At 43.1% G+C, this 17,005-nt stretch overlaps 1 protein-coding gene across 4 annotated transcripts in view; it reads left to right on the top strand.

Moving 5' to 3' along the window:
• Positions 1-6,993, top strand: part of PI4KB (phosphatidylinositol 4-kinase beta) — a 92,332-nt gene extending 85,339 nt beyond the window's left edge. For all 4 annotated transcript variants that reach the window (XM_085873545.1, XM_085873544.1, XM_085873543.1 and 1 more), the window contains 3 exons: positions 3,666-3,798; positions 3,952-4,072; positions 4,199-6,993. In XM_085873545.1, the coding sequence (XP_085729671.1) occupies positions 3,666-3,798; positions 3,952-4,072; positions 4,199-4,380 (436 nt within the window). In that variant the 3' untranslated portion in view covers positions 4,381-6,993. The remainder of the gene's footprint in view (positions 1-3,665; positions 3,799-3,951; positions 4,073-4,198) is intronic.
• The last annotated feature ends 10,012 nt before the right edge of the window (positions 6,994-17,005 follow it).

Here is a 17,005-nt window from a genome sequence, read left to right as displayed (position 1 = left end):
TCATGATCCTACATTGTTCATACATGCCTATTTTTTTTTTTTATATCTTCGTTTTCATGTTTATCAGTACTCTCACAAACTATGAAACCCACATTCCTTAGTTGCAGGATATGTGCAAAGGCAATGCATCCTTTCAGCTTTGTCATTATCCGACACTACTCCCAATATATCTTATCACAGGGAGTGCCCGAACGCATTCATTCACAAAAAAGCACGGGCCTGTACACAAGGTGCAAGTGGCCCTCGTGTTTCGGCCAGTCGGGAGCAGAGGAGATATTGAAGCCGAGCGAGTAGTTTGTGGGTGTAGAGGAATGTCTGATCATCTAATGTACTTTGTGCTCTTGTCACAAAATATAGACTCGAGGAAGTCTCTTATCCAGGTCCATGAACTTCGTTCGGAAGGACAGCAAATTATGGGGCATTACATCTTGCGAATGATTCATTGTGAAAGCTCATTACCAACAGAACTTGTTACTGTACTTACATGAGATGCCTGGTGTCTGGTACCAGTACAGTTAACCTCGATGATGTATATCAAATTTATGCAGCTGTCAAGTCGGATGATTATGCGAGGTTTGCAAATGTCATGGCAGATCTGTTTTCAGCATATTTTAGTCTTGATAACTGAGCTAACAGACTAACTTGTCATGTGTATTGCTATGGCGGTCATACTGGCCAAATGGCCAAGACGCTCCAAACCAAATTAATGGCCGTGCATCGCCTCTACCAGATTCAATTGGAACACCGGGCAGCTGATATTTTGGCATGCTGGACACCTCGCCTCTCTGGAGTCCTAATTCAACATGGAACCGAGCGGCGGATCTTAGCTGGCAAGATGAATTCGATTATGGGCGTTAAGCGCTCCAAAACCCGAATATCTTCGAAAAGGATTTACAGCTAGTCTGCTATACGATATCAGTGACCGCCACCGTCCGAATAACTCAGAGATCCTGTGAATTTAAAGTGTATTAAAATGGGGAAGAGAGGAAAGAAGTGTAATAAAACAGAAGACCAAGAAGGAACCCAAAGAAGTAAAGAACAAAGATGGCATCATCAGGCGGAACCTGGATGGCATTCAGGTTTCAGTCGCTACTTCACACATGTACAGTAAGCCCTCAAACCCATCCACGTACAGTAAGTGAGCCTTGGAGAAAGATTTCTGCAATAATTCACTTCTAGATAGATAACGAAAGAGAGGAACAGAGAGTAAAAGATGAAGGAGAAGAAAAAGCAAGAAATAAGAATGATCTTTAACAATCCAAAATACGCGCCCTGAGGATTCATCCAGACAGGGACATCTCTCCTGTCACGGACAGGAACCTTAATTATATATCCTTGAAGCCTTATGTGTCCAACAGAAGATGATAATGGAAAGCAGCATGCGACCCAGGCGTGAGGCATGCGGTCCATCTGCTGGTGCATGGCTGGCTGGCCCTGACTCCACCAAGTGGGATACATCGCGCTGCGGGAGACGGCAGAAGGTGGAGGGGACCCCACAAAAGAGTGTGCAATACACCCCGCAGCATTTGAACGACCCTCTCTTAAGGGCCACCTCTCCAACATAAGACCTGTGGACACCAACAACTCCCTCCCCAACAACTGAAGAGCACAAGGAACTTGCCTCTGCACTGCTCCAAAGTGAGGAACTGAAGTTTAACTCTGGGTGTCCTTTGTATTGAATCTCCTGATGCCCTGCCCAGTGACGTTGACAAGCCTTGCTTGCTCGATGCTGAATGGTGGAGTTGGCATTAATCCCACCTCTCGACTCTGCCAGAATGTTCTCGATGTGGTGGAATTGTGCTTAAAGTCATGCCGTGATCCCTTTTAGCGCACATTCAGGACGGATTACAAAGAATAAAATGTTAACTGGGAGTGGAGGGATCAGAAATCACTTTCAAATTTATCTCCCTCCTTTAAAATCTGTCTGTGCCTTGTTAAGTATGACTGGCATATGCTCTCCTTCCATCCCTTCCCTCTCTTCAAATGGCACCACAGCCGACCCTGCTCGTGAGAAGGCCAGGTGCCTCGACTCTGACTGCTACTGAACCAGACGGCATCAGCTCACGTGTTATAAAAACCTGCTCTGCTGCTCTTGCACATCCTCTCTCTGTCATTTGCGCTCGGTTATCTTCTTCCATCTGCTTGGAATTCTGCCGACATCACTGCATGACATAAAAAGGTGCAAAAGCTGATCCCCTTAACTACAGTCCTATCAGCTTAATTAAAATCAGCAAGATCATGGAATCTATCGTTGCAGTTGATATGAAATCCTTCCTTTTCTCCAACAACCTCATCTTTAGATCACCAATTTGGTTTTAGACCAGGTCACTCCACCTTGGACATGCTGCTTCTACTCACCCAGCAATGGAGGGAGACCCTTGATGTCAGACATGAGATCAGGGCTGTCTCTTTGGCCATGTATTGTGCTTTTGATACAGTCTGGCATCCTGCCTTACTCTCCAAACTATCTGCCGATGGTATCCAAGGCCAAGTCCACACATGACTTGCTCACTTCCTCGACTCTCGTAGCAATCATGTGGCACTCTATGGAATCCTTTCGTCTCATCTCCCTGTGAAGGCTGGAGTGTCCCAGGGCATTGTTCTGGGCCCAGTCCTATTCCTGATCTTAATCTATGATCTCTCTGACTGTAAAATCCTCTTTATCTATTTGCTGATTACTTGACCCTCACCATGACATCCCTTATCCTTCAGACAGACAGGTTGCACCCCTTCCCTCTCTTCAGACTGAAAAAAAAATAATCACAAGCTGGTCAAACATTTAGAATATGTCTTTCAATAAACACACACACACACACACACACACACACACACACACACACACACACACACACACACACACACACACACACACACACACACACACACACACACACACACACACACACACACACACACACACACACACACATACACATACACATACACATACACATACACATACACATACACATATACACACACATACACATACACATACACATACACATACACATACACATACACATACACATACACATACACATACACATACACATACACATACACACACACACACTTTTGGCAAACCCTCCTATCTAATTTCTTAACATTCTTCTTGTGGAAGTTGTCATTCGAACTCCTGGGTCTCACTTTCAGCCATGATCTTTCATGGGCAAACCACATTTCAAAGTTGGCCTCGAAAGCCAACCACCGACTGGGCATCCAACCTTCGTATAAAGTCCTTACTTGGCACACCTGAACTCCTGTCCACCTACATGGCCTTCATCTGCAGCTCGATGGAGTACTGCTCTCCCCTATAAGGGCTTTTAATGACCCTCACCTCTGTCTTTGTCATGCTTTGGCTCTCCCTCCCGCTCGCTAATGGGCCGGATCCCAGTTGGGGCATAACAACTCTGAGGTCATGCGCCACAGCTGAAGGTGTCTATGCCGTTCTCCCACCAAAACCTGTGCCACAAGACTGAGTGAGTGCTTTAAAATCACATAAAAGGCTTCCAGAGGATAAAACGTCAATAAATAGGGTCAAATGGGATAGTATGTGTGGTTACCTTTTAAATTGGGTGCTGTTGATCACGAAGCTAAGATGTTCTTCGTCATCGGTTGCTGGAACTCGACAATCAGCACATTTCTGACTTTTCTCTCTGCAGGCATAATGGCAATATTCTTTTGGACCAAGAGGGTCATATCATCCACATAGACTTTGGTTTTATCCTATCGAGCTCCCCACGGAATCTGGGCTTTGAGACATCTGCCTTCAAGTTAACACAGGAGTTTGTCGATGTAAGTGAGATGCATAAGATTCGAGAAAAGTGTACTGGCTCGATGTTAACTTCATTCTGGTGATCTGACCATGCTTACCTCGTTTTTTTTTTTTTGTTCCTGGAAGGTAGAAGGGCATTTTTCTCTTGTGGTGCAATGTGAATTTCTTTCCAGGTTATGGGAGGACAAGACAGTGACATGTTCCTGTACTACAAGCTGCTTATGCTACAGGGACTTATTGCTGCTCGCAAGCACATGGAGCGTGTTGTGCAGATAGTTGAGATAATGCAACAAGGTGTGTGACTTGTGGCATTGGGTTCTGATCAGTGATATAGAAACATTCCATCACATATTTCTTCCAAATTTCCTTTCGGTGATGTGTTGTCTGCTTTGCATTACATTGAAATTTGCTCTTCTACAGGCTCTCAGCTTCCTTGCTTTCACGGTGCCAGCACAATCCGCCAGCTCAAAGAACGCTTCCACATGAGCCTGACTGAAGAGCAGCTGCAGATGCTGATTGATCAAATGGTGGAGGGAAGCATGCGCTCTCTCACAACTCGCCTCTACGATGGCTTCCAGTACATCACAAACGGCATAATGTGACACCTTTTACTTTACAACTCAAAGCATCTCCCACTCTGCCCATTGGTTGGTCATGTCATGCAAGTCTTGAAAATCTCTGCTTGATTGAACCTGACACACCTGAGGATTTGTTAACTCTTCCCACAAGGCTGAAATCACAGAAGTTTCTTCACTTGTCACTTTGCCCTTCCCCCCCCCCCCATGGTCATTGACATACCAGATATTGATAGGGCAGTCGTTAAATAGTTTTGATTCTTCTGAGGCCCAGTTATATAAATCCAGCCTGACTGTTTACTCTGCCCACATAATTCCAAGCATCCTTCAAATGAACGTGTTGGCCATTCATCAATAAATGCACATTTTTTTTTAAAAACCCTGCAAATTATGTTTGTCAGCTCACACCTTCAACACATGTGCTCTTGGGCTTTTTGGAATTTGAAGGACTTGCGTGTAAAATTTGCCTGATTCGTCCAAACCCTGGCATGGGTGTCACCAAAGCAGTTGTGGTTTGTATCAAGAGCCCATGCGAGACCAAGTCGTAGCACTTATGCAGTTCAAGGAAACTGTTTGATGCGAAACGTAATGCGCCTCGTGATCGCTTGTGTAACACTTTTCTGGATTGTGAGGGTGGAGGGAAGTGGGGGTGTGAGTTTATGGATGGATGATTTTGTGCTCGTGCGTGTTTGTGTTGAACAAAACGGTCTTGTTTAATTTTCACAGGCTTTGCATTTTTTTTTTTTTGATTAGCTGTAAATGGGGCTGACATTTCCTTAATTGTTGTTTCGTTTTGGCAAAAGTCTTCCATGGGCTAACTAAAGTGTCAATCAATGCTGTGAAATGAGTGAACAATTTTAGCATCACAACTCGTCTGGATTTTGCCAGCGGACAGCTTGTAACAGGAAAAACAAAATGTTGAAAATCATTGTCTGCTGCTGTTTTTTGGGTTAGGGTTTTTTGATTATGAATGTACTGTTTGATTTGATAAACATTGTGTTGTTTCAACTCTGCTGTTGACAGTATCATCAGCAGATGTTTTGTCTGTTGACAATGTGGTTTTTGCATTAAGGTGGTTGAGACTTGGGGGTTTTCTTTTTCTTTTTCTTTTGTACAGTATAGCTCTCGTCGTAGACGACTGTTGAGATTGAGAAATGTGTTAATTTTGTATTAATTTGTCTCTTGTTGATGTGAACTTTTGAATGCTGCATGTTTTTGATTAATCTGTTGTCCTGTAGGTGTTTGTCACTTTGCAGAGTTCTCTGGACCGTATGTGTTTTAAACCTCTGCTTCTCAGTTTTGTCTTTTTTTTTTTTTTAAATATCCTTTGGGTTTATTTACCGCTTTGCATTACTCTGCGATCATGCCATTTTCTCTTTTTGAATTGCATCAATCTGTTCTGTTTTGCTGCTCTGCATCCACTTCCTTATCACGAGCTGTTGCTGTTGTACATCCGTGTCCTCCACTCCATCACCCCCCCTCACCCTTTTTACCTGCAATGTTGACCCTTTGTGCCAGCAGGGCTAATTTCACTGTGAAACGACTCCTTTCTCCAAAGTCCTCGGGTTTTTGTGCAGAATGGCGCAGGATGCAGTTAGATGTTATTTTTGTATCAATGCAAGACGGCAACACACAGCCCATGTTTTATTTTTTGTTTGTTTGTGTTTTTTTGGAGGGACACTTACCTGTGTATTATGCACTGTGCATATTACTCTGCCTTCAGCATGCCATGTCAGGATTTCACCCAAACGGTCCACCTCTGCCTTTATGACTTTGCTATTGCAAGATGTTTTGTTAAAGTCCAGATCGAAAGCCAGTTCTTAAGGTTCAACCACTTCTCCACTTTGCGACTGTTTTCTTGGAGTCCACTGATTCCTCTTCCGTGGTGCAATGGATGTTGATTGGTTGCTGCAGTTGGTGTTGATATCCAAACTAAGTGGTTATTTTGTAAGGTGAGTGAATAAGCTTGCAATCAACCAAACTAACTCCCATTGTTTTTTTTATTGCACATGTGGGAAAGGATATTTTCATGGAGATTATATAAGACTTGTCCGCTGTTGGTAACGTTTGTTTCCAAGAATTGGAAGCTTCTTTCCTTTGTCCTCCAAAAGCTGTCACCCACTTACTTGGTGTAATACGAGTGGAACAAAACTTGTACAATGTAATTTCTTTCTTAGTTTTTTTTTCTTCTTCTTTCTTTCCATTGAAGTATATGAATGAAGTGATGAGACGGCCGCACATACAGCCGTTTTATCTTTTGTCCATACTTGAATTGTACATGAAAGTAAATGCAGACACAAAGGAAAGCTTCACGTGCATAATGTGGTGCATTTTTTAATCTGCTGTTTGCTGTTTGATTCCCAATGAAGATGATTGCAACAATCACTTTAATGACAGAAGCTAAATTAACGGGTTGCATTATTTGAAAGAGTATTTTGTACGCAGTGAAGCCACTGTTTTTGTTGTTTTTGTTTTGGGTTTCGTTTCTTTTTCGTTTTTCTGTTGCAGGTAGAACTATGTAGAGTGTGCATGTTCCTTGAAACTTCACTCCGAGGAAGAAAAGTAATTTTGTAAGATTATCATTCTTGCATCTCCCATGTTTCATGTTGTGTACAAATAAACACCAAGTTTTAATAACCACTCTGTTTGTTCTCCCTCCTCGTATGGTCATGCGTGATATTTTGAAAATGTATTTTTTTTTTTTTTGAGAGTCTATGTTCTCTCACAATCTTAGTTCAGATTGACAGTGGGTGGTTAGCATTATGGGCTTGACCTTGAAGAAATGGAATTTATATCATCAGTGGAGTGGACAGTTTGTACTTTAATGTCCACTGCGGTTCATGTCAATTGTTAATATGACAAATTGTCCTGGTTGAGACGCCTCAAAGACATCATCCAATAAAAAAATAACATTTTTAAAGGACTTAACTGCCAACTCTATCTTCTGGGGCTGGCATGGCAGTGTCGAGGGATGCTTGCTCATCTCTGAGCTGCATGGCCTGGTTTTGAATCTCGACCCAGCTACAAACGTTCACCCTCGTGTTTTGCAACCAGATGGTGCACCAATGTTTGTGCAGTCACCTCGGATGGACATGAAGCCGGAGAACCCATCTGCTCGCATTGGTTAATGTTAAAGATTGCCCGGTGTCCTTCGCGGTGAGTCGTCGAGTCTGCACCCTGACCAAATTGCAAATTCTTGCCGTGAACAAGTGGTCCGGTCTCCTTGGAAGCTCGTCAACACCAGGTTACACTGCTTGCGAATCCCAGTGTGGTTGCATTGCAAGCTGCAGCTCTTACATGAGAAACAGTTGTGCTCAGTTGTTCATGTCATATGAAGGATCGTTTTTTTTTTGTTTTTTTTTTGTTTTGCTTTGAAGAGTAACTTTTGTTTTTACTGCAACGACTTCGACTGCCACCACACTATTTTGCTGCTCTTCGAGTTATTCTACTAGTCACCATTCCTCTTCATCCTCCTTTGTTTTCATTTGTATTTTTGTTTATCGGAACCAGGTTGGTTCATTTAGGTTTTTATATTTTCACATTCCGTTACACTTAATTAGTCCTGTGTTCAGGCCTGGCCGCGGCGTGCCCGTGGGACTGGGGGCAGCCATGGGACTAGTGACATCCTGACTGTGGTATTATCACTAAAGTACTTGGTGATCCCATTGTTTTTGGTTTATTTCCTTTTTCTTGTGTGAAATTTACACACTTTGGTGAGTGAGTGAGTGAGTGAGTGAGAGCATTATTTGATTAATAACGTGTTTTTGTAACTTTTGTACGTAAGAGAGAGAATTATTTTTGTCATGCCTATGAATCGCGATTGGACGAAGGTTGGTGCAGTTGTGAACAGCATAGTAGATACCCGTTTCAGTCCTTGACAAGGGGAACATGGTACGATATGAGTTGGGACAAACTACTCAAATGGAAGCATATGTGAGTGAAATGGCCATGTTGTTGCTTCATCGGTAATAGTTGCAGCCTCGAAAATGTACGGAAAAGCTGTGTTCTTCCTTAAATCCGAGGCTGCAGCAAATGAGGAAATTGAGAAAGGCATTGTTGTCGGACGGTCATTTGTCCAAGTGGAACCGCTTTCGAGCCCTGGTACAACAAATCACCCTCTCCAACATACCTCCTTTTATTGCCGATCATGTAGCTGTGCCATTATTGTAACTGTTGGGGGTGCTCAGTTCACCCACCCCTCCCTTTTAGGATGTCGTGAGCCATCCCTACATCGTATCTTTTTAAAGGACAAGTTTCCATTGAACTAAATGATGATGCTAAATTAGAGGGATCCTTTGTTGGTCTGTTTGAAGGCAGGAATTTATTTTTTTCACGATTAATGAATCTTCTTGTTATGTTTGTCAGGCAAAGGATCACTTGAGAGCAGACTGCCTCACTGTCTTAAAAGAAGTGTCTGCTCATTGGGGCCTTGAACAGCCAAAGGAAGATGACAATGTCAATCCAGAAATCTGTAAAGAGGTACCTGCTCCTCGATGTCCAGAAAAAGTTTAAGGGAGAGGAAAGTATCACTTCCGACTCGGAGGTTCCTGTGCTGTGTCCTGGCCCTGGTTTACCTTCTGCCATAGACCAATGGCAGATGGTAAAGTTTGGGAAAGGGAAAAAGAACACAGAAGAGAAAATCAGAACCAGAGGATGAGAGGGAGGGTGACCATGTTTATACCTGTGAAGATACACCTGATAAGGACATGGCGAAGCGATCCACAGTCAGGTGATCTGGAAAATATAGACTTTGTTACTCAACTTGAATAAATGGAAGAAGGGGTAGTTACTGTTCCTCAAGAAATGGATCATGACTGTGATCGGTTGCCAAATGCAGCCAGTGACCGATGAAGGAGTGAACAGGGTGATAAAGTTTCCATAACCAAATCCAGTTTGATAATGACAATGGACTCTGTGACATCTCCTGACTTGGCAGAGTCAAAGGAGACTGAGAAGGTGTCTGAGGCATCGCCTGCACTGATTGAGATCTTGGATGTTTCCTCGACATCCACAGGATGTGCAGAATGAGGTCAACATGCACACCTCACCAAAATCACCTCAAAGATGAACTCTACGTCCCCTTGGATGTAGTGTCTTTAATTACATCCGAAACCGAAGGTGACTGAGGTTGTTTTCACCCCTTTCTGTCTATTTGTCTTTGTTTGTTTACATGCAGGATGTCTCAAAAAGTTGTGGACAGGTTTTGGTGTGTGGCAAGGACGGACTGATCAGATTTTGGTGAAGATTCGGATCCGACTACTAGAATTTTTTTAAGCGATTCTTCACCATTGAGAGATAGGGCTAAACTGATATATAGCATGATATCTCAAAGTTGTGGACAGATTCAGATGAAACTTGGTGGACATGGGTGTGTGGCAAGGACAAATTGAATTGATTTTGGTGAAGATCTGGATGCGGATCCGACTACTGGAATTTTTAAGTGATTCTTCACCATTGAGAGATAGGGCCAAACATGATATATAGCACGATATTTCAAAAACGTATTGGGCCAGATATGTTCTCGTAGATCAGGCATTGCGTGGCGGAGGTATTTGTCGTACCGAGTGCCCTTCTCGTGCCTCCAGTTTTTCCTCAGTGAAGCAGCAGTAATACCTGTGGAAGTTTCATCTTTGTTGTCAGAAGCCTGTATTAAGTAATGACGAGGTAGAGGATTTGGCACACACTCAAGACTATGGGAGTGTTGGTGACTGGGAAGGAGATCAATGAGTGATGATGACCTTTGATTTGGAGCTGTCTTCAGAGCATCTTTCTTGTTGTATTCCTCACAATGAAATTTTAGAGTTCTTTGAAAAAAAGTTTACACAGTAGGAAGAAAGTTGAAACGGTGGAAAGACTATAATTTACTACTGCATTCATTCCCTGTATGTACCGAGAAGAGAAGGCCAAAAAAAAGGCAGATTTCAGGCTTGGCTGAACAAGTCGTAGTCAGGAAGTTTCTTTCAAAGCTGCTGATCTGTCGGTTTAAGCATGAACTCACTTAGGTGGGGTTTTCTAGTTTGTAAAACCATAGAACTAAATTTATATAATGGCTGTAATAGATTTTCGTCTTGCATCGTTGAACGTCAATGGATGTAAAGATGCATTTCGGGTGCATCAGGTGTTGTCCCTCTGTTTGAAGGAGAAACTTGGAGGAGTCTTTGTACAAGAGACCCACACAACTCCAGATGTTGCTTTCCAATTGAGAAATCGATGGCAAGGATTGTTGTATTTCAGTCACCTTATGGATACATTCTGTGTGGTGGCTATCCTCTTCTCATCATCTTTTAGGTCTGATACACTTGTGATGAGGTCGGTTTGGGCCATTTGCACAAGAAAATACGACTTGAAGATATTATAAACCAGGTGAATATTTATACTTCATGTATGGGAGCTGGAAGAGTGTGTTTCTTTGATGAAATGCAGAGATTTATGGTCACATTGCTTGACGAAGAATTTGTAATTATTGGAGGGGACTTTAACTGCACTCTCAATTCCTCCCTTGATCGAGTGGGTCAAGAGCCGCATGGTCCGTCTGTCTAAAGTTTTACAAGATATGACAACGCTATTAAACCTGAGACATTTTGCGTATACAGCATCCCCACTGACGCAACATTTACATATGCTAGTATCGGGAGTGGCCATAATCTCACAATCTCGACTGGACAGAAACTATCTGTCTCACCATTGGCACAGGAATGTCAGTGACTGGTATACAATTTGCACATTTTACAGATCATAATCTGGCCTGGATAAAGCTTTCTCTGACTGAGACAAGGCACTGCTAGTCCCTTGCACTTCAACAATACCTTAGTTCACGATGAAGCTTTTCTTTCAGCATTTCATAATTTTTTTGCAACCTTGGAGAAACAGAAAAGGAGAATTTTTGCTCGCTTGGATTCTGGAGGGATGTGGGGAAGGTACTGTTGAAATTGTTGTGCCGGGAGTACTCGTATGTGGCGATGCAATTTCTCCGAAATTAGCCTAATGGATTTGAGGGTGATAAAAACAATAATAAAATGTTGATGATTAAAACTTGATATTAAAATAAATGTGTTAAATCTGAAATAGAAAATGCACTCAAATATGATGCGATTCTATGTGCTTGAACATGTATCCATTTTAATAACCATATCTTTCCTTTGTATTGAAACATGTTGACCTGATTAAGTGAAGGTATAATAAGCAGGCCGACCTTTCAAATAAGTTCGTTCAGTTGCCTATCATTTAAAAGCTATCTAAGGGATTTTTTTTTTTATATAAAAGGCACCAACAAGTTGGAATGTGGGTCTAAAAATGTCCAGATGTATTCACTAAGCTCTAATCGCTTCAAGATAATATATTTTCCCAGTCTGGGAGAAGCAGACTGACTTTTAACCTACATACTCGAAATTTATCAAAATGCCAAAAAGAGTTGAAGTTTGATGTCATTCCAGCATTTTGTACATTTTTTTTTTTTTTTGGTGCCGGGAGAGGATCGACATATCTGGATTTGAAATACATGTTACAACCATTCAACCAGGTCAAGCTGGGGCTGTATGAAGGCCGAAGATATGCTTCACCTCGGGAATGTCAAGACTTGACAAACTGTGGCGCTAGAGTTTAGAAATAAAAAAAGATACTATGTCTCACTGGATTATATATATATATATAAAGGACTTAACTTTATCATGTTTTTCAGAGATCGGGAACAAGTCTGTATTCCGATCACTCTTATGTGCATATGTATTTGTTTGTTTGTATTTGTTTTTGTTGTTTGTTAAATAAATGTTCAAATGTACAGGATGATTTAGAAATTTCTTCCACATATGGAACGAGTAAAACACTTGGGATAGAGATCAGAAGGCTAGAAGAGGAAGGAGCTATTGCAACTTGAGCATCGCCTGATAACACTAACTCCTGCTGAATTACATTCTTGTGAAGAAAACAAGAGTACCCTGAAAGTTTGCAGCAGCGTGAAGACCCAGGGAGCATTTGTGTGCTCTCGGTTGCAGTTACTTTTAGAAGAGAAATATTCCCTGAGCTAACTTAAAGCTTTGGAAAAGTGCAAAAGTCGATTTAAAACTATATGCAGTGTTCTGGCAGAAGATGGCTCTTTACTCGATGATTGCAAAAGTGTTCATGAACGAATTGGAGCCTTTTATGCTCAGCTGTACTATGGAGGGGTGGGAAGGAATGAAGGAAGTCTGGATGCAAATGCTTGGTGGTACTTTGTGGAATAGCCTCCTTGTGGTGATCCCAGAAGATCGAGAATGCCGAGAGACTCATTTGTCTCTCTGAATCCACAAATGCTCTGCAAACTCTGTTGCAAGATAAGTCCTCTGGAATTGACAGCCTATCTTGAGTTCTCCAACAAAGTATGGGAATTGATTGGGCTTGATTACCTAAGTGCAAGCCAAAGAGGCATGCAATACAAGCCCAATGCCATGGTCTTGGCGTCGAGCAACTTTGGCTCTGTTTCCTGAGGAGGGAGACATGAGAAGCTACCACCCAGTGTCTGTTAGATATGGACTACAAAATAATGACAAAAATGTTGTTAAATTGTCTGGGACCTGTGTTGCCAAAATTAGTGTTCCCTGACCAGTCATGCTTTTCCTGGCAGAACAATATACTGTATCTCTGGTTAGGGACTTGATACATGAGCGGACATGACTAAAACTCATTGGCTTCCTTTCTCTGGATCAGGAGAAAGCATTTGACCGAGTGAACCATGACTACCTCTGAGACCTTGTTATCCTTTGGGTTAGGGAGATGTACAGGTTGTTTTAAAAAGATTGATACAACTTTGACTTCCTGCCATCTCTTTGTTTTTTGACCGATAATGTTTTTCTTTTCAGGGTTTGGTCTTGCTATCGTGGTATTTGTTCCCTGGGACTTCCCGCTCTGTAGCTCAACTATGCCATTGACAGTGGAGCAGAAGACAAACGTGGTAGCTCTGTTGTACGAGACTAAATTATATGTCGATACCCGCCGGAGGTTCTGCCGTGAATATGACCTCAGAACACGCGATGGACCTACAAATTGTGCCATTCAAGGTATTGTGAAATATTTTGAGCACAAGGGTCCAGTGCACAACCAGAGCAACGGCAACAGTGGCAGGACAGCATCAATGACCAAGAGCCAAGCCAACATTGGCGCCGTGCGGGGATTCTGCATTGGACAGTCCCAAGAAGTCCCACCGCCAGTGCTACCGGTAGCTGGGCATTAAACCAACATCAGTCTGGCGTTTCCTCATGAAGAAACTGAAGCTTTTCACATACATCATCTCTGAGGCATAGACTGAGTGAAGATGACATGAGGAGGAGACTTGATATGTGCATTTGGCTCAGTGACAGGATGGAGCGGAACCCAAACTGGATCAACCTGATCTGGTTCAGTGAAGAAGCCCATTTTCACTTGAACGGTTTCATTAACAACAACCACAACAACATTTTCTGGGGGGCAGAACCACTTGAGGAGATCATTGAGAGGTACATGAAAGGGCCTATGGTCACATGCTTCTGCTCCTTCAATGCCAGATGAGGACACTCGGGCCTTTCTGGTTTGAGAATGATAACAGCAGGACAGAGACTATCAATGGTGAGAGCTACTGGGCCATGCTCCAAAAGTTCCATAATGATTTAGCCCAAAAGGTCACCCAAACCAGCTCAGCATGACTTGGTTTATGCAGGATGGTGCACCCCCGCATACAGCTGGTGACATCATCGCTTTCTTGCGGCAGCTCTTCAGGAACCGCCTCGTTGCCCTGGGACCACTCATGACTGGGCACCCCATAGCCCAGACTTGAACCCTTTGGATTACTGGTTCTGAGGTGCTGCCAAGGGCTCTGTCTATGTCAACTGCCCTGCCACACTGGATGATCTGAAGCAGGAGGTGTCAGACTACCTCCAGGCAGAGACCTACACGAAAGTTGGACAGAACTTTGGAGTCAGGACAATGCCTGTCTGAACCATGGAGGGGTACACATCGAGAACATCAATTGCAAGGATTTTGCATAAATGCCAATTTCAGACCTTGGGCTGGCTCTCACTCTCACGAACTCCAGCAGTGACTGACTGCAGTAGCAATCAGTGATGGAAAATACCATGTCATAAGCTTTCACCAAATGTTTGGTTCACATTCCTGAGATTTCTGTTTCTTTATAAATAAACATTTAAAGTTGCATCGCTCTTTTTGAAACACCCAAAATGGGCGTCAACGGTGAGCGCTATCGGGCCGTGCTCAATGTATTGTGAAATATTTTGAGCACAAATTTACAGTGCACAACCAGAACAACGGCAACAGTGGCAGGACAGTGCCATGCACCATCGAGAAATGTTGAGGGCTTGGCATGTTGCTGACATAAAAAGAACAGATCCTTCTCCAAGTGAAGACCTGTTTGAAGAACCACTCTTTCTCAGCCCTCTTCTGCAAGGCCCAACCCTGGCTTCATGCTCGTTAAGAAGGAAGCTCTTGACTGGTAATTTCTCCATAGTGGGGAGACCTGAATGATAGAAAGAGAGGCCTTCTCTCATCAGAGGAACTCGTAGTGAAAATGGGTTTACAGACAATTAGAATCCCCTCAAGAACACTCCAAGAGGTTAAAATGTCTTTGCCTCCTGATTGCCTGGCATATCTAGAGAAACCCAATAAGGGTGACGGAACTTTACAGATGTCCAGCAGCAACTCCATGGACTTTAAAATCGAACCACGACATTGCGAGCTCCCTCGGCCACCACTCACACACAACATGGGTTGGCCCCCTGGCGCAGCTAAAATGTCCCTCCGTGGGCTGTCAAGGAAGAACATGTACCTGCTGGTCACGCATCGCTCCACTACATGGCTCTTTTAACCCGACGGGATACTCCCTGGCGTGAGATTCTTCCACTTACTTTTCAAAGTCATCCATGTTGAGGTTCACTCCATCTTTACCCAACGCCGAGAACAATGGTGGACTAAAGTTGGAGATTGCTGCAGGGTGCCTTAAGCTCTGGAGCCAGGATGCGGCATTTCACAAACGTTGCAGAGGAATGCTGCTTTTGTGGTGAAGAGAGAAACGGTATTTCACATGAACCTCCAATGTCGCCATCTTCAGCCAATTTTCTTGCTGATGAAAAACTTACTTTTGCGCTTCTGGCTTCACTTCTCATCAACACTCTTCATCATCCGACACCCGGTTAAGAAGCAGAGCAAGTCACGGGATCTCCTTGTCAACTTTATTTCAACTTGTGCAAAGATGGCAATGTATAAAACAAGAAGGCAAAAATTGAGAGAAATGTGGTGGAACTCGGTGCTGTGAGCCTGAAAGGTTTGATACACTCACGCATCGTCTCCAAATATAAGCCGACAGAATATGGGAACGCTGTTCAAAATATTCAGGAAACTTGGACAACAAACGAAGCACTTTGACATGACAGCTCTCCACAAGGCACTTTGCTCTTATTCGTATAAATTATTCGTATAAATGTGTTATTTGGGTAATTTTTTTTTCTTTCTTTTCCTTTCTCTCTTGGTGCTGCTTTCTCTTAAAACGCTCCACCTTACCTACTGCAGTCCAGACCGTGTTCTGGTAGAGGTGAGGATAGCGAGCAACGTTAAATAGAATTGTGGCAATTCTAACAACAGCACTACTACTACTACCACTACCACAACTGTCACCATAGGTGGATCAGTTATCCTCCTCTTGCCCCCAACAATTTTCTGCCTCGTTCTGGTGTGCAATGTGGTTTCTGCTTCATATATCTTTGGCAATTCACAAATTACTTGACAGGGTCACTATGGGCTCATTTATGGTAAATAACAGTCAGGTAGGGGGACCCCATGATAGAAAGACCCTAATTGAGACGACTATTTTTGTGGAGCCGAGGGAGGGGGTAAGGGTGGTGCAATTGTGCTATTTGCAAAAGTTAAAGCATTTTATGATAACATTTTGTGTTGTGAGGCTATTTGAAGAACTTGAAATTAAAACAGGCCATGCTGCAACAACAACAATCTTGGAAGAGTCATCATAAACTGTGCTGAACTTGGGACAGGAGTATTTACAGGTTGTGTTTTTATTACGTATGCAGATATGAAATGTTCTCACCCTCCACTCCCTGTCCTTCCCCTTGATAAATTACAACCTGGATAAGCTGCTGTTTCAAAGTTTACATTCGGTTATAACCTACCTGTACCGTGCACCTGGGGTGTTCACAAAGGGATCCCATGGTCCACAATCTTAAATTATCACACAAAACTTTGTTTGGAATCTATTGAAAGCCTTTATATGCCTGGTGTTGGCTTAATGGTTTGGCTGGTGGGCTTGGCATCCAAGGGATCCTGAGTTCAAATCCCATTCACCTGTTGAATTAATACCAGGTGGGGTTGACTCTGCCTGTCATCCTTCCGAGGTCGGCAAAATGAGTGCCAGCTTGCTGGTATCCTGTGTCGGAGTGGTTACCCGTCCCGGATTGTGCCCAATAGCCAAGGAGACTGCTTAGGCAGCACCAACGCTCTGCACAGAGTACGGTCCCGATTTGGATGGATGGAAAGTCTTTGATAAAGGTTTTGTGTATAGATCAATGTTTACCCACAAGGGTCAGGACACCCCTTTACAGAATGGACCCTGACTCCGTCCGTTGACGAAGATATTTACCAAACATTCCAGTAAATGAGACAATATGTGGAATTTTTCAAT

The sequence above is a fragment of the Eptatretus burgeri genome, chromosome 3 (genome assembly GCF_056783735.1).
Source record: "Eptatretus burgeri isolate ZD-2024b chromosome 3, Ebu_testis_v1, whole genome shotgun sequence".
NCBI lineage: Eukaryota > Metazoa > Chordata > Myxini > Myxiniformes > Myxinidae > Eptatretus > Eptatretus burgeri.
This window is presented reverse-complemented; position numbering and strand designations above follow the sequence as displayed.